At 45.2% G+C, this 18,386-nt stretch overlaps 1 protein-coding gene across 6 annotated transcripts in view; it reads left to right on the forward strand.

Annotated features, from left to right (window-relative positions):
* Positions 1-18,386, forward strand: part of APBB2 (amyloid beta precursor protein binding family B member 2) — a 329,153-nt gene that overhangs the window by 105,443 nt on the left and 205,324 nt on the right. For 2 of the 6 annotated variants that reach the window (XM_027768593.1, XM_006169207.3), the window contains one exon: positions 11,823-11,891. The exons of the other annotated variants lie outside the window; for them this stretch is intronic. In XM_027768593.1, coding sequence (XP_027624394.1) covers positions 11,873-11,891 — 19 coding nt within the window. In that variant the 5' untranslated portion in view covers positions 11,823-11,872. The remainder of the gene's footprint in view (positions 1-11,822; positions 11,892-18,386) is intronic. 6 annotated transcript variants of the gene reach the window in all.

Here is an 18,386-nt window from a genome sequence, read left to right on the forward strand (position 1 = left end):
CCCCCTCATGTGTTAACCTCTTCAGTGCTGGGCTCGTGATGGCAGCGCCTTCTGTGCGGTCAGAGATTGAGCTCTGCCCCAAGAGCAGGCGAGGATTTGCCAGGCTCTGACAGGAAGCGGGGCATTGCAAGCAGAGCAGGTGGAAGGGGCCAGGAGGAACTGTCCAGAGGGCTCAGGAAAGAGCAAAGAACCAGGTCTGGCATCTCTTTGGCATCAGCTGGTAGAGGAGTAGCTTATGTCTGTACAAATGAGGGCGAGTTGGGGCTAGTTCCACTGATCTGGGTCAGGCATGGCGGCCTTAAGAGCCCATCAGTGGAGTGAATTTCATTGGTAACTAATAGGGAGCTCTTAGAATAGTAATGATGCTGGAACCAGCAGATGGCGTAATGGCTATGTCACTGGACTCTCATGTAGTCGACTGCTGGTTTGAATCCCAGACCCAGTGGCTTAAACTCACACTGGGCGCGTGTGTGTGCGTGCCCAAGATCCCGAGAGGAGAATGGGGGAGAAGGGATTGCGGTGTGGCCATCCCCCCTGGGGGGGTGATTTCTCGCTTTCTGTTTTCCTGGTGAGCGCATGTGCCCTATAGCCAAAAAAAAAAAAAAGAACTCTAAAAAAATAGTAATGATGCTAATGATGGTAGTTCACGCTTACACAGACTTCCTGTGGAACACCACCACCGTGAGTGCTTTAGACACACTCCCATCTACTTCCCACAACGAGCCTTTAGTGTAGAGATTCTCATTTTCTCCATTTACAGTCGAGAACACTAAGCTAGGTGACTTCCCCAAAGAAACACTTATAGGAGGTGGTAGAGGCAGAATTCAAATCCAAGTGGTTGGGGCCAGCAGGTGGCATGGTGGTTAAGACACTGGACTCCCATAGGGCTGACTACGGTTCAAATCCTGGACCTGGCAGCTTGCTTTCTCACTTTTCCTCTCTTTCTCTGTGTGTCTCTCTCTGGTGAGCACATGTGCCTTATAGTAAATAATAGTAATAAAATTTAAAACCAAAAACAATAAAAAAACTCAGGTGGTCAAGGAGGGCCAAGGAAGGGTTAGAGTTCTAGTTTTTTTTTTTTTTTTAAATTCCAGAGAGCACATGCGCTCACTGGAGAAAGAGGGGAGAGAGGAAGTACCCCCACACGCCATGGGGGATGGTCACACTGCAGTCCCCTCTCTTCCATCTCTCCCTCCTTTCAGGATTTTGGGCGCACATGCTTGCACACATGACAGCTGCCTTTCCATGCTGCCAGGCCTGGGACTTGAACCACACAGTCACCCACGTGGGATCCAGCCAGTCCTTGGGCACCCATGTGAGAGGTTTTTGCTATAGGGCGGTATGCTTGCCAGAAAGACAGAGACAGAGAGATAGAAAGCAAGAAATCACCTTCCCAGGGGGTAAGACCACGCTGCAGTCCCTTCTCCTCCATTCTCCTCTCGGGATCTTGGGCACGCACGCACACGCGCCCGGCGTGAGTTTAAGCCACTGGGCCCGGGACACGTACCGCGGTCGACCATGTGGGAGTCCAGCGACACAGCCATTACGCTAACTACTGGTCCCTAATAGCTGTTTTTAAGTGGTAGATTCTCTTCGGAAGATGAGCCTGTACGAGTGAGCAGGTGGGTGGGTTGGGCTGAGGGCAGACAGGCGGTCCAAGACAGATTAGCAGGCTTCCAGGAGAGTTGGGAAAAGTCTGGCCTGGCTGGGGACCGTGGAGATGAAGGAAGCGTAGCTGAAAAGTTAGTGGCTTTGGAGGATGGATCCATGGCACCGGGTCCCAGATTGCTCATGGGGGGCCTGGGAAAGACAGAGCCAGGAATGTCTGGGACAAACCAAATTAGGGAAGACGAGAAGGGGATTTGCTGGCGGATGGTGATTTGTTTCACAGGGCTCTGTTTTCTCACGTGGTGGCTAGTGCAGTGGTTCTTAACCTGGGACCCGGGAAGACGATTTAGAAATAAGATGTGTGACCTTGCGTCATTCCGTGAGTTCATGGGCCCTTCCAGCACGCTTGTCTCCACGTGGTATTGGGCCCACAGTAGGTCTGCAGTTTTATCGCAGCTCGTGTCCTCTTCCTGGTTGGCCTATGTGGGTGTGGGAGCCGGAGGGGACGGGAGATGGGATGGCGGGGGTGAGCTTGCATCTGGGACCCCTTTGTTTCGGTTTCCCTGGCCATGAGTCTTGACTTCTGCTTTCCTGCCTGCCTTGAACTTTTGATGAGGAAGGCCGATGGCAGTTGGCACTGGAGGCCAGACTGGGGGTTTCTTTGGGAGTGTCCATCCTGTGCTGAGAAAAACGCCCTGTTCCTGGGGGTGGCCTCGGCCGTGGGTCAGGGCCGTGGCTGGCCGTCTTCCCCCTGCTGCCCTGGGAGAAGTGTGGTCCTGGTGGGGTTCTCTGCAGCCTCAGAGTGCAGCCCCAGCTGAAGGGCCCAGGAGGGACAGCGGCTGCCCCAGGATCGTGGCTGAGGACAGGGTGCCCAGTTGGGGTGTGTGTTTCCTTACCGTTTGCAGTCTGGGATATTTTCTTTTTCCTCTTTTCTCTCTCCCTCTCTCCTTCCCGTCTGCTTTCTCCCCCTCCCCCATTATTTTTGTTCTTTTTTTTCCCCCCTTTTTTTTACCTTGTCGGAAGAGTCATTCGCTGTGCAGAGCTGATAAATCTGCATCTCTTTTTGTCTCTAACTGTGGTTTGGGGTCTCGATCTCTCAGGCTAAGTCAGGAAAACGTTGGGTTGGTGAGGAATTTATACAGGTGTGTGCCGTTCCAGCCACATGGGACGGATGAAGGGAATGGAAGACTGGGCCATCCTCATTCACAACCACCCTGAAAACAGCTGGAAAATTAGATGCATCGATGGGTTCGAATCCTGGTTCAGTCCCTAGCAGAATATCTACACACAGGTGCCCTAATCTCTCATCCGTAGAGTAGCCATGGTGGGATTTACTTCCGAAGGAGTGTTGTGGGCCAAGAGGTGGCGCAGTGGTGATGCTACTGGACCCTCATGGGAAAGGTCCTGGGTTCGTGTCCCATAGCTTCCCTTTTTTGGAGGCAATAAACAAGACAGACAAAAAGACAGAGTTACAAAGCAGTTATGACGCACATAGGAGACAACATGTCTGAAAGAACAGTGAGCAATTCTCTTACCTCTTTTCTCATCTACTGAAAACATTTCTGGATTGTGCTTGGTAAGGAGCCCAGGAGGGAAGGGGAAATCTGAGTACCGCGTTAAGTCGCTCTGTGTGTTTATTCCGTCCCTGGATGGTAACGATGTGAGGTAGCCATTACTTTTGAGCTGAGAGAAGAGGGGGTCAGAGAGGTTTAAAACACACAGCTTCACCACCTGCCCTAGAAGTGGCCTCAGGGAAGTTAGGGTTGGGCTGCTGCCTTACCTGTGAAACGGGGTCAGGAGAGTTCCCTTATCACAGGATGGACATAGGGGTTGCCGTGGTTAATGTGAAGGCTCCAAAAAGTTCGTGGAAAATGCATGTAGTAAGGAAAAGCTATGCAGACTGCGTAATGGTTATGTTACTGGACTCCCACAGAGTCGACCTTGGTTCGAGGTGCCGACCCAGTGGCTTAAAACTCACACCAGTTGGGGACCAGCAGTTGGCGTAATGGCTATGTCGCTGGACTCCTATGTAGTCAACCACAGTTCGAGTCCCAGATCCGGTGGCTTAAACTCACGCCGGGCGCGTGTGCGTGTGTGCCCAAGATCCCGAGAGGAGAATGGAGGAGAAGGGATTGCGGTGTGACCATCCCCCCTGGGGGGGGGGGTGATTTCTCGCTTTCTGTCTCTCTGTCTCTCTTTGCCTGGCGAGCGCATGCGCCCTATAGAAAAAACAAAAACAAAAACAAAACCTCTCCAAAAAAAAAAAGTCTAGACACATCAGTAATATTTAAAACATTAGAAAGCATTGCTAAAATTCTACCACCCAAAGGTGACCATGATTAACATTTCAGTGGACATTTTATTCATTCCTTTAGTGACTATTTATTGAACATTTGCCATGTGCTAGGCACTAGGAATTGATAGATGAGTAAAACAGTCCCTGCCCTTATGGAGGGAGGGAGGGACAGAGGGCGAGAGAGAGAGATGAGATGGATTATATGAAATTTTATAAAAGTACCGAATACTAACAAGGCCAAATCCCATACAACCTTACTACATTAAGAAAAAGAAGAAATAAGACAATATCATGACGTGTCAGAAAGACATACTTTAAAAAAAATCAAACTGTAATTTGCTATATTAAAAAAGGTCAAGAGATTGTTATAAAACTATCCAAGAAATGAAAGAACAGCATAAAATAGAAAAACTCAGAGACAAGATGTCAGAATTCAAAAAACAATAAAAAGAAAATGTTGAAGTCTGGCTGGTCGGTGGTGTGGTGGTTCAGGTGGCTGGGGCCTGCACAGCCGACTGGGATTGCCTATGCACTCTGGCAGTTCTATAGCTAGTTTTCTTTTCATTCAGTAATATTTAGTATCTGTCTGTCTGTAATCCAATAGAGAAGCACGTCACTTCTAAATGATGCAGCGTTTCACGGAATGGCTGCGATACATGGTCTGGTTTCTATTGGTAGACATTTCCCTTGTTCTGACTTTCTTCCATACTGGAAATAACACTCCTCTGTCCTTAGAGCAGATAATACCGGGGACCAGCAGTTAGCGTAATGGCTGGGTCGCTGGACTCCCACGTAGTCGACCGCAGTTCGAGTCCTGGACCCGGTGGCTTAAACTCACACCGGGCGCGTGTGCGTGCGTGCCCAAGATCTTGAGAGGAGAAGGGAGGAGAAGGGATTGCAGCATGACCATCCCCCCCTAGGGGGTGATTTCTTGCTTTCTGTCTCTCTGTCTCTCTGTCTCTGTCTGTCTGGCGAGCGCACGTGCCCTATAGCGAAAACCTCAAGAGGTTAAAAAAATGACAGATAATACCAGACATTCACTCTGTCCCAGCACATTATTATTATTATTATTATTTTTGGTAAAGAATTATTTTATTTTAACTGTATTTATTATTATTTTCTAATTTGACCAGAGAGAGGGGGAAAGTGAGAAAAGAAGCTACCAGGTCCGAGGCTTGAACCATGGTCAGCCGTGTGGGAGTCTAGCTCCTTTAACCACCAGGCCACCTGCTGACCCTGTCCCAGCACATTCCAGCATGCAAAGCGCCAATGGGGGTGTGCTGAGGGTGAACAGGTATGGCAGAGGCTCCAGCTGCAGCCTGTGTTGGTCAAACAGCCCCGTGTAACCTGGCGGGGTGGGGGTGCACATCTCAGAGAGCAGAGTGAGCCTCCCGGGGTGCCCTCACACAGCGCCACCTTCACCTTGCCCCTGGGTCCCCCACATTTAACCCCCCGGCTCTTCTAGAGTCTCCCTTAGTTGTGGGCACAATTCGTGTGTCATTCATCTGTTGCCACAATAATGCTGCATAACCAGGCACCCAGCAGTCCGTGCCCTGAAGAACAGCCATTTGCGTCTTTGGGACGGCAGAGGGGTCCTTCCAGGAGTCTTGTTCTCCCACGTGTTTGATGGCTGACTGGCTTGGGCTGGTCTAAGATGCCTCAGACTGGGAGGACCCAGCCGCCCTACCCCAGTCTCCAACTTCTTCTGCCAGCTGAGCCCAGACGTGTTCTCCTGCCTCTAACACTGATGGTATTTCTTCCAGGGGGTTGGAAGTGGGCCCATACCTTTTGAGCTTCTGTGCTGTAATGTTTGCTAACCTCTCATCCCCCAGAGCAAGACCCACAGCTAGGCCTCGAACCAGCGGGGAGAGCTGCAGAGTCTCCCAGCGGAGGGCAGGGAGCCGGAGGGCTATTGATGGGGCCGCTGCTGCCGTCAGTCCTCCACAGCTGTCCAGGAGTCAGTTTGAAATGGGCACTTCTAGGAAGCATTCAACATTGCTGTTATTTCTTTTCTTTTCTTTTTTTTTTAAGAGGTTTTTGCTGCAGGATACATGTGCTCACCAGAAAGAGAGAGACAGAGAGACAGAAAGTGAGAAATCACCCCCCGGAGGGATGGCCATGCCGCAGTCCCTTTACCTCCATTCTCCTCTCGGGATCTTGGGCACGCACGCAGACACCCCCGGCGTGAGCTTAAGCCACCGGGTCCGGGACTCGAACTGTGGTTGACTACATGGGAGTCCAGCAACATAGCCATTTCGCTAACTGCTGGTCTGTTGCTGTTATTTCTGAACGGCAAATGTGATGCCTTTGAAAGAGGAAACGTGGGCATCAGGCATATTTGTGAGGAAAGCCTAAAGCTTTGGCTTCATTTAAAAAATTTGTAGATAAGGGTGATAAAGGAAACTTTAAATAGAAAAAGCTACATTGACTGTCTGTCTTAGAAGTGTTTTCTTTCCCAGTTGTTGATATTTTCCCCCAGGATTTGCTGCAGAAAACAGACTTTTCCCCTGTCTACGTATTTTTCAGTTTGACAGTATTCTTGGAATTCATGTTGAAGTCTGGCTCGTCAAATATTGGATGGAGTAAGATAAACAGCGAGACTCTCAGCCCTGTGTCCTTAGTGTTTTGGCTTAAGATACAGAAGTTAGAGATAAGCTTGGTTCCTCCCCCCCTCCATGATTGCTACAATGTTTTTTTTCCTATTTTAAATGATACAAATGGCAAATTCAGGACTTCCCAGAATTGCAATTTATTGATTTATTTATTTTAGAGAGATTTTTTTTTCTATAGGGGACATGCACTTGCCAAAGAGACAGAGTGGAAGAAATCACCCCCTAGGTGGGATGGCCACGCCACAAATCCCTTCTCCTCCATTCTCCTCTTAGGATCTTGGGCACGCACATACATGTACCCAGTATGAGTTTTCAAGTTCCAGGTCCAGGACTCGAACCGTGGTCAACTACATCCAGCCTACTCCAGTGACATAACCATTACGCCATCTCCTGGTCCCCAGGAGCATTTCCATGGGCATGTCAGCGTTACCGATGTCCCTTAATGGGACACAGGGAGACGCTGCTGAGAGGGAGACGGCAGTTCCTGGCTGTCCCGTGTAGGTTGTTTCCTGCTTTGTCTTAAAATCACAGCCATATTCTTACTGCAGAGCTTGGAGGGGCCTGCTCTTAGTCCCTGGCAACTGAGAACTCGGTATGCAATCTTAATGGAAACAAGGGTACTTACTATGAACACTGGCAAAATTTCTAGCATCCCAGCTGAGGTAGCATTTCCAGCAGGCTTTGCTTTTATGGAGAAGGTAGATAACATTTCGATTAGGGTATGTTTCCAGAATCTGGCTGCCCTCCTCAGAGCAGTGCTCCTCCAACAGAAATCCACATATGCAAGCCTCATACATACTTGGGATTTTTCTGGTACCGCATTTTAAAGAATAAAAAGAACCATGTAGATGTAATGTGAACATTATTCTTTTATTTAACTAATTATATCCAAAAGATGATCATTCCAGCTGTCATCAATGTTTTAAAATTATTAATGGACTCTTTTGCATTCTTTCAAGGCTACGTCTTCAAAATCAGCGTGCATTTAAAGCACTCAACGTGGATGCAAAATATTCATTAGAAATAACTGATCTGTATGGATGGATGGGGTTGTCGGAAAAGTCATGATACATTTTTGCCTAGGAAAAATACATCATGACTTTTCCGACAACCCAAGATGTATGTACGTATGTATGTATGTATTTATATTTAGGTTTCTGCTCTAGGGTGTGTGCATGTGTTGGAGAGAGAGAGTCAGAGACAGTGAGAGGGAAAGTATGAAATCATCCCCCAGGGGGATGGCCACACTGCAATCCCTTCTTCTCCATTCTCCTCCTGGGATTTTGGCCACACATGTACACGTGCCTGGCATAATTTTCTAACTGCCAGGTCCAGGACTTGAACCACAGTTGGCCACGTGGGAGTCCAACACCTTATCCACTATGCCACCTGACAGCTCCTAGATCTGTATTTAGATTGCACAAAATTTAGAATCGAAAACTTAGATTAACCTAATCAAAAAGGTTTGCACTTAACCGAAATGTTTTCCCACAAGTGTTACTGTATACTTTTATATTTAAGTGAATTATAGTAAAATAAAATTCAGTTCCTCAATTGCTTTAGTTAGCCTCTTATTTTAGTTGCTGGAAGGTCATGGCTAACCAGAAAGACAGAGAGACGGAGAAAGCACCCTCCGCAATGGGGCATTGTCATTCTGCAGTCCCTCCTCCTCCATTTCTCCATCCAATTGGGATTTGGGGCATGTACGCACACATGCCTAAAGTGTTTTTCAAGTCACCAGAGCTGGGATTTGAGCTGCAGTCGTCCATGTGGGATCCAGCTCCCTTAACCACTGCGTTACAGGGCCAGCCCATCACTAGCCACCTTTGAAGTCTTCAGCAGCTCTATGTTGCTTCTTAGTAGCTACCGTATCCTGGAGCTCAGCTATAGATGGTTCTTAAAACCAGATGTTGGTAGAGCGCTTTTACATTTTCTAAGTGCTGATTTTATGTTTTCTTAGGTTATTGTGTATGTAGAATTAGTCTATTCCATTAAGTCACTCTCAGAAACTGTTTTACTAGATTAGAGTCATTCATCAAGGATGTAAGTTTCTAGAAAGGAATAGCTCTGCAGTTGTCCTTTATCCCCAGGGTCAGAAAATGCCTTGCACAGGAAATGCCTTGCACATAGTAGGTATTTAATAAATGTTTACCTGCTGTGTAGTCCTCGTTATAGTGTGCTATTGCTTTGCTTACAGGAATACCTGAGACTGGGTGAGTTATGAGGAAATTTGAGGTTTATTTGACTCACAATTCTTCTAGTGGCCAGGAAGTCCAAAGGCATAAGGCCGACATCAGACCAGCCTAGAACATGGCCAACAGAAGCAGAGAGATTGGCAGGCACGTGCAGAGGGCGAGTGAGCTGTGGGCACCTCTCTTTTAAAACAGCACCCTCTTGGAACTAACTCTTTCTCCTGAGAGGTGGCACTCGCTTGGTCTCTTCAGAGACAGCATGAATCCATTCAAGAAGCTGATGCCTTCCAGATCTAGTCGCTATGACCCCATCACAGCCTTAGACCGGATTCGAAAACACAAACCCTTGTGGGACAAACCACTACCCCAACTATTGCAGTCCTCAAATTGCAACTCAAATTTCACTTTCTCAGGAAATTATTTTCTAACTCTGTAGTCTGGTGCTTGTTCTTTTGCTGCATGTTCTCATTGCAGGTGAATTCTCTTTTCCAGAACATAGATACTTTTGCCCTGGTTTGAGTCATTTTGTAATTCATATCCATTTACCTGCCTAGACGCTAAGTCCCATAAGAGGGGAGATTGTGGTTTTGCTCCTCAAATCCTTTACAGGGCACGTGGCCTGTGTGGAATAAATTTTATTCAGACAGCAGCACGGCATCATTTATAACATGGAAATATTAGAACCACACCCACCTTTTAGCTTCATAGAAGTTGGAGGTGTTGGGATCAGGGAAGCAGGCATATTTTATTTTAAGGGTTATAAATCCTTGAAACTATGCAACTTTTTGTTCAACCCTCCCACATACTCATATAAGTATGCCTTTTTTCTTTTTTGGGGGGAGAGGTTTTTGCTATAGGGCGCGTGCGCTTGCCAGACAGACAGAGACAGACAGAGAGACAGAAAGCGAGAAATCACCCCCTGGTGGGGATGGCCACGCCGCAATTCCTTCTCCTCCATTCTCCTCTTGGGATCTTGGGCACACACGCACACGCACCCGGCGTGAGTTTTAAGCCACCGGGTCCGGGACTCGAACTGCAATCGACTGCATGGGAGTCCAGCGACATAGCCATTACGCTAACTGCTGGTCCCTTATAAGTTTGCCTTTTCTTAACTTCCTCTGTACTATACGGTTATTTATGCCCTTTCTCGAAATATCTATCACTCTGTTTCTGCATGTAAATTAAGGTGCACCGAAGACAAAAACTGAAAAGGACAAACGAAGGAAAGAAAACAGACTTCTGAATTAACTTTTTGGAAGCCGAGAAAGGCAGAGGACAAAGCCTACTTGTATGGAGGCAGCATCTCCTTGCTGTTTCCGGACTGTTTCAAACAAGCCCACCCTTTTAATCACAGCAGAGTAGTGGGCCTTACCCGTGCTATGTGAAAATATAATTAAAAATGGATCGTGGGTCAGTAGACCAGGTTGTCAAGTCGTTATTCGAATCATCGACTTGGAAGTAATGCCCATCCTTGGTGACCATAATAGTTTGGAAAGGCTAGATTAGAATTTAGCATCTTTGCGAATCTAAAGTTGCTCCCTGTGAACTGTGCTTGAGAAAACCTTTAGTATTTGACTTTTTCTTTGGACTTTTCAGGGAAGTATAATAATACCCATACCCCTAGGATACAGCCTAAGAATTGTCATATTCAGATCAAGAAATGGTACCTTATCATTACGAACATTCCAGAAGCTACCCTCTTGCTTTCTCCTCTTATACTCCCCCGCCCCGCTATCCTAACATAAATATTTTTCCCTCTTCATTTCTTTTGTATAAATGAAACTCTGCAGTATCCATATTTAACGTCTTTCACATAAATGAAACTCTGCAGTATCCATATTTAACTTAAAATAATAGATTGTCATTCTGAGTGACATTCCTGATCCCAACTCATTGAAAACTAGATCTGTTTTCAGTTCCTCATCATGTATCTATTTTTGTAAACTGGCAACTTACACTGTTTCTAGATCATTATTGTTATTTTGTTAAAAGAATTATTTTATTTAACTTTATTTACTTACTTATTCCAATTTGACCAGAGAGGGACAGAAAGAAAGAGAGAGAGAAAGTGAGAAAGCAAGCCCCAGGTCTGGGACTCGAACCGCGGTTGGCCATGGGGGATCCAACACCCTTAACCGCCATGCCACCTGCTGGCCCCTCTGTGAGCATCTTGAAGTCATCTTCTTGTCATCCCGTGTAAATTTTTCTTTTCTTAGGGTGACACAGTCCTGTGTGGTATGGCTATGCCAGAATTTTCATGAGCAGGTTCGCCACTTTAGTTAGGTTCTGGCTGGCCTTTTGGTTTTAGAACAAGAGTTCAGGTGGAGTTACCTGTAAGTAAATCCTTTGACGTGGGATTGCTGAACAGTGGGGTGTGTTTTAAATTTGTTTGGATTTTGTAAATGACCTTCCAACGAGTTTTGCTAGTTTTATTCCCACTACTGAGTCTCGAAAATTCCTATTTCCAGTGTCCTGGTCTGAGATTGCTTTGTTCCCAAGCCTGTTCACCTTTAGTCTGATCTAAGAAAACCACTTAGTCATTCTATTTAAATGTGTATTGTCTTTAGTTTGGAGCGAGTGCATTTATTTATGTTTACTGAACACGAGTATTTCTTTGGGGACTTGTTTTTGGCCTTTGGCTTGTTTTCCTAAGGGCTTGTTGATATTTTTCCTAATCATTCCAAGGAACTCTTTCTGTACAGAAGAAAAGAACCCTTTTATGTCATCTGTGGTGGTCAATTTTTTCTTTCCATTTTCCATTTTGTCATTTTCTGTTTTTACTATCTATACCTTTTTTGTTTCCCCCTAGCCAGCAGGTTTTGATTTTTGTGTGGCAAAATACACTTGTGTTTTTCCTTAGCGGCCTCTGCATTTACATGTGTGTTTAATTTGGAATGTTGGGTAATGGGGTGAACTAGGAATTCAGATTTCAGTCAAAGTAGCCTGACTTGCTAGCGACAAATACCAATTTGGGCATTATCTACCATAGAGTGTTTATCTACCATAGTATTTTCATAGCTTTTGGAGGGATTTTCATTGCTATGTTTATTTTTTTTTTCCCTTTCATGTTTGTTATTTGGAGTTTTAATTTCTCAAATGATCCCTTTTTTTTAGATTTCAAATTATAACCTATTTCCTGCACCTTTGCGGATGCCCCGTGATCCATGTCAGAAGTACTTCCAGGTCAGACCCATTTTCACGTATTTCAATGCAGAGCAGCAGTTGAATATTAAAACATAAAAGAAACCAAAATTGATGATTGATATTATCCTAATGTTATAGTGACGGTTTGCTCAAATAACATGAGTTTGTTTTTTTGTTGTTCTTCAGTAATGTGGCAGAAAATGAACCTTTAAAATAAGCTGAAGGAAGCGGTTGGACTTAAGCATCCCGTGTAGTAATTGTGGATGACTCTCATCCTGGAACTGTATTTTAGGTGACTGTGACGGAATTCAGGCTGGCACGTTTTGCCGTCTTTCCTGGTGCGGTCCAGCCTGGGAACCGTTGAAACCGTTGAACAAAGGACGAGGTGTTGGTGCAGAGTCTCTTAAATAGCATCTTCGCTTGTGGGGTTTGACTAGAATAGAGCTCTCCAATTCAGTATTCTCCTTGGGTGTAATGCTGATTAATCTGAGGCGAAGGAAGACTACTTTAATTCTTCTCCTTTTTTGCCAGCTGCTGGTCTCCCAAGACTACCATCATGCTATCGTGTGTCCCTTTCTTTGTCTCCTGATAGATGCTGGTCTACACACACTGTGGTGTGGGATTTAATTCTCAGCCTTGCAGGAACAGAAGAAGGAGAAGGCCATTGCAGTGAGATTTTAAATTAAATACGGGATAGGACTGCCAGTGGCCGACAGATCTGGGTAGATTCCAGGGCCGTAAGGGCCTGTACCTCTAAGCAAGTTCGGAGTTGATCAATGAGCAGATCGAAACCCTGAAGAAATAGATCTTAATGTTCCTCAATTCTAAAATTAACTTTGTTGTTAAACATTCCCAAGACTTTATTATTAGAATGCCTTGCCTCTTAAGATTTCGACAAGGGAGCAAAAATAGCCCTAAAACAAACACTGAGCTCAGCTGAGGTACACGAGGGGCAGGACATTCTCTTTGTAAGAGACAGTCAGAAACAGCATAACAAACCTAGGTTCACACAGGAAAATCAGGGACTCAGAACTGGTTCTCAGAGGTCTTATATTCTCATACTGTCATGAGGGTGAGGGTAGATTTTCTTTGTAAATAACCCTTGAAAAGGTATATTGATTTTGGAAAATCAAGGCAGATACCTAGAGCCAGCCCCGTGGCCTCGTGGTGAAGGGAGCCAGATTCCTCATGCCTGTCTGCACGGGCTGGGTCTGAGCCTCGCAGCTTGAGAAGCACTCCGGGCACGTGTGCACGCATGTCTGGAATCCTGATGGGGTAGAAATGGAGAAGGGATTGCAGTGTGGACTTCTGCCACCCTTCTCTCTCTGTCTCTCTCTCTCTCTCTCGTGGGTGTGTGCACCTGCTGGAAATTTTAAAGAAAAGGGACCAGCAGTTAGCGTAATGGCTATGTCACTGGACTCCCACGTAGTCAACCGCGGTTCGCATCCTGGACCCGGTGGCTTAAACTCACTCCTGGCGCGTGTGCGTGCGTGCCCAAGATCCCGAGAGGAGAATGGAGGAGAAGGGATTGTGGCGTGGCCATCTCCCCTGGGGGATGATTTCTCGCTTTCTGTCTCTCTGTCTCTCTCTGCCTTCCTGGCGAGCGCACACGCCCTACAGCAAAAAAAAAATCTCCAAAAAAAGAAAAATTAAAGAAAAAAGGACAAAATGCATATGTCCTTTTAACGAGTCCATACTGCGTGGTGCAAATCATTCCTTTCGGAATCCTTTAGCTCTTGTATTACACTGCAACGCAGATTCAGTTTGGAAACGTTGAAAGGATAAAGCCGGTAAATACACAAAATGTGTTTTCCTCTAAATGGAACTGAACTCATCCAAACATTTCTAGAAACTTCTACAGTTGCTCTATTTTGTGTGCTGACGTTTTCATTCTTTTTCGTGGGAACGCAAGCTGCTTTAATTCCTTGGCAGTCGTATTACCGAAGCAGTTATCCACACGGTGTTTAAATAACCACTACTGCTCCCCTACCTTGGAGGAGAATAACACATTCTACAGGGAAACAGTCTTCTTAGTTCAGTGGAGTATCTTGTTCTAACCATGTTTTTACTTGAAAATTAAAATGGCAACTGATGAGAGATGATCTGGACGAATTGCTGGCTCCTTACACGGGGCCTTTTAAAAAATTACCATACCAGGGTCTGCAGATGGCATGGCAATTAAGGCCCTGGACTCCACATGGCTGACCATGGTTCGAATCTCGGACCTGGTGACTCGCTTTCTCCCTTTCTCTGTCAAGTGTGTATGTCCTGTAGCAGATTAAATAATAATAATGAATTAAATAAGTCTTTAAAAAAGTTAACATACCAGAATCGATGCTATCGTCTGCCTCTAAAATTGCTATTGACCCCCTCAAGATCTGGTTCAGGAGTCCCTTCCAAGTAGGGCTTTGCCCGTCACGTGGTCTAGTCACGTGCCAATTTCAGGATTCTGCTGTTGTTTCATATCTTTTCTCTTTTGGAATTGACTTGAAGCCTAGCTTCTCAGTTACTCAAGAAAACCAGTGAGTTGACTCCACCCACCTTTTCTCACGTAAGCTGGTATTCCCAAGCTTGATCGTCGATATCATCCTTAGACTTGGCTGTAAAAGTCTAGAGTTCTATTAAAAAATAAATTTATCTTCAAAACATTGAGGTTTTGGGAACCAGCAGTTAGCGTAATGGCTATGTCGCTGGACTCCCACTTAGTCAACCGCGGTTCGCATCCTGGACCTGGTGGCTTAAAACTCACGCCGGGCTTGTGTGCGTGCATGCCCAAGATCCTGAGAGGAGAATGGAGGAGAATGGATTGCAGTGTGACCATCCCCTCTAGGGGGTGATTTCTCACTTTCTGTCTCTCTGTCTGTCTCTGTCTGTCTGGCGAGCGCACCCGCCCTATAGTGAAAACCTCTCAAAAAAAAAAAAAAAAAAAAAAGCCATTGAGGTTTTTCTATAGAATGAAAACAGCTTGGAAATTGAACAGGAAATAATATCTTTGGCTATTTCACAAGGCAACAACTTGGGAAATACAGTTTCTCAAGGTGTGACCACGTCAAAGACCTTCTTACTTGAATACGTAGGTTCCCTTTGTGTTTTCTAAGTCGGCAGTTGTCACAGCTGCCAGTTGGATGTCCCCAGAGTGCCACCTGAAGTGCCTTTTCCTTCCTTGTCCAAGTGGACTCCTACCCACCCTGCAAGACCCACTCGAAGCCTTCCTGTACTTCTGCTCTCATCCCTAAGCTTGTGGTCTCGTGAGACTCTGGCTGCTTCGGTCACTGTGAGCTTCAGTGTCTCAATCAGAGTTTGTTTTTTAAAATAAGATTTATAACTTATTTTTTTAATTATTCATTAGTAAATATAATATATGTTGGGTCATCTAGAAAGTCATGATCCATTTTTACATAGAAAAATACATCTTAATTTTTCTGACAACTCAATGTTTATTGGGTTTGATGTTCTGTTTTGAAATATGCATACACTGTGGAATGGGCTAGATCAAGTGAATCAGCATCCATTGAGTTTCGTAAAGAAAAATGTCCGGGGGACCAGCAGTTAGCATAATGGCTCTGCTGCTAGACTCCCATGTAGTTGACCGTGGTTCGAGTCCCGGACCTGGTGGCTTAAAATTCATGCCAGATGCGTGTGTGTGTGTGCCCAAGATCCTGAGAGGAGAATGGAGGAGAAGGGATTGCAGCGTGGCCATCCCCCCTGGGGGGTGATTTCTCCCTTTCTGTCTCTCTGTCTCTCTCTGTCTTTCTGGCGAATGCACACATCCATAGCAAAAACTTCTCCAAAAAAGAGAAAAGAACCTTCCGATCCAGTCCCGCCTTCTCCCTGGCCCTTCTAAGACCCAACCAGCCTGCTGATAACCTTCACCTCTTTTGTTCACAGAGAAGTTCTTATCATTTTTTGTCACATGGAGGGTTGGCTTTCATAAGTAATTTCAGGAAGCCAGCTTTATTTTGCTTCTCCTTCCTAAAAGGAAAAGAAAAATCTGAGTTTATGTCAGTTCTGAATACTTGGAGGTCTAGTTCAAGGGGCAGCATTCCTCTGGGTGGAAGTTTTGCTGTGAACTCCTCAGTGGGAATACAATTGTGGGGCAGAAAAATAACAATGAAAAAGGTGGAGTTTCACTCAAGGTGCGGGCGGATAGTGGGCTTCTCTGGCCCATTTGTCACCTGTGGGCCCACTTGTCAGTTTCCAATTTTGTAAGCTTGTCATGGGAGCAGAGGGAGCCGCAGGTTATTGGAGAGAGAAGTCTCCTGTCTCTGCTGACAGACGTTTTCTTTGCCAGGACAGCGACCTTAGAAAATAGAATGAGAGGGGTTAGCTAAGGATAACCACAGGGTCCCACATAGGTTTGCATCAGGGTGTGGTGGAGTCACAGGGAGAGTGAGCCGGGTCACTTCTGTGCTGGCGCCGTGGTGACTGGGTTTGAGCAAAGCTGTTTGCCATGAAATCAAAGTGATCCTGGCTCACCTCATTTTGATTAGGCTTCAAGAAAAATATGTTTTGGGGCTAGAAGGTGGCACGGTGGTTAAGGCGCTGGACTTTCACATGACCAGCCTCTGTTCAAGTCCCAGACCTGGTAGCTTGAAAATCACGCTGGATACATATGGGTGTGTGTGCCCAAAATCCCAGGAGGAGAATGGAGAAGGGATTGTGGCGTGGCCATCCCCCCTGGGGAGATGATTTCTCACTTTTCCTCTCTGTGTGTCTCTGCAATGAGTGCGTGTACTCTATGGGGGGAAAATCTCTTAAACAAAAAAGCTACATGAAATGTCATTTTACACTGGATAGGAGAGCTGAAGTTAGAGACACCATAACAATGACAAGTACTGGTGAGGACTTGGGGGAACTGGAACCCTGTGCCCTGCCGGTAGGGGTGTAAGAGGGCACAGCTGCTCTGTGAGCCATGCCGGCAGGTCCTCAAAGGCTAGATACGTGTGTGTGTATTTATGTGTGTGTATATGTGTATACATGTGTTTACGTGTGCATGTATGTGTTTTACATGTGTATATGTCTATTATGTGCATATGCATGTCTTTATGCGTATATGTGTTTGTATATGTATATTTATGTATGTGTGTATGTATATGTGTGTGTATATATGTGTATTTTTGTATGAGTGTATATGTATGAGTTTGTGTGTATATATGTATTTTTTGTGTGTATATGTGCATTTTTGTGTATATCATGTGTATTTATGTGTGTATGTGTGTATGTATATGTATTTATATGTGTGTATATATGAGTGTTTATGTGTGTATTTGTGTGTATATATATGTATATTTATGTATGAGTGTATATATGTGTATTTGTGTGTATATATGTGTATTTTGTGTATGTATATGTTAGTGTATTTCTTATATGTATATTATGTGTATTTATGTGTGTATATGTGTATGTGTGTATGTATTTATGTGTGTATATGTGTATTTATACATGCATGTATATATGTATTTATGTGCGTATATGTATTTATGTGTGTATGTATTTATACATGCATATATGTGTTTATGTGTATATATGTATTTATGTGTATATGTATGTATTTATGTGTGTATGTATTTGTGTGTGTTTATGCATGTGTGTATATGTGTGTATGTATATATGTGTATTTATGTATATGTATGTATATTAACTCCAGTATATGTGTACACACACACACACACAATTTACCATGCTCAGTAGTTCCATTGCTGAGTATACACCCAAGAAAACTGAAAACTTTTCCATGCAAAAACTTGAACATGAATGTTCATGGCCAACATTACTTATAATAGCCAAAAAGTGGGAACCACCCAGGGGTCCATGAGCTGGTGGACAGATGAAGTGGTCAGTCCGTACAATGGGATGTATCTGGGCCTCAGACAGGACCAGAGCTCTGTCCATGCAACACCGTGGGTGAGCCTGGGAGAGACACCGAGAGAAGGCGGTCACAGAAGACCACACTCTGCAGGGTTGTGTTGATGCAAAATGTCTCGTAGGCAAACCCACAAAAAGCGCAGAGGGAATTCGTGCCTGTCCGGGTTGGGGAGGTGAGAGTGGGGCGGGGCTGCTGACGGGGATAGGCTTTCTTTTTGGGTGGTGAAAATGTTCTGGAATTAGAATGCGTATACGATTCTGTGAATATCCTAAGTATCACTGATTTACAAACTTTAAAGGGTGAGCTTTATGGCATGTAAATTATAAATAAATTATCAATAAAACTTAAAAAAATGCATGAAACATGAGACAGCAGATGGCATGGTGGTTAAAGTGCTGGATCCCACATGGGTGACTGGGCGGTTCGAGCCTCAGACCTAGCAGCTTGAAAAACAGGCTGAGTGTATGCACACGTGTGCCCAAATCCCGAGAAGAGAATGGAGGGATTGTGGTGTGGCCATCCCCCTGGGGGCACTTTCTCACTTTCTTGCCTTTTCTCTCTTTCTCTCACTGTCTCTGGTGAGCCTATGCACCTATAGCAAAAAAAGGAAAAAAAATGCATAGAACAGTCCCTGCCTGCAGGAGCTCACGGTTTTGCAGAGGGCCTAA

The sequence above is a fragment of the Tupaia chinensis genome, unplaced genomic scaffold (genome assembly GCF_000334495.1).
Source record: "Tupaia chinensis unplaced genomic scaffold, TupChi_1.0 Scaffold146907_1, whole genome shotgun sequence".
In the NCBI taxonomy this organism is placed as follows: Eukaryota; Metazoa; Chordata; class Mammalia; order Scandentia; family Tupaiidae; genus Tupaia; species Tupaia belangeri.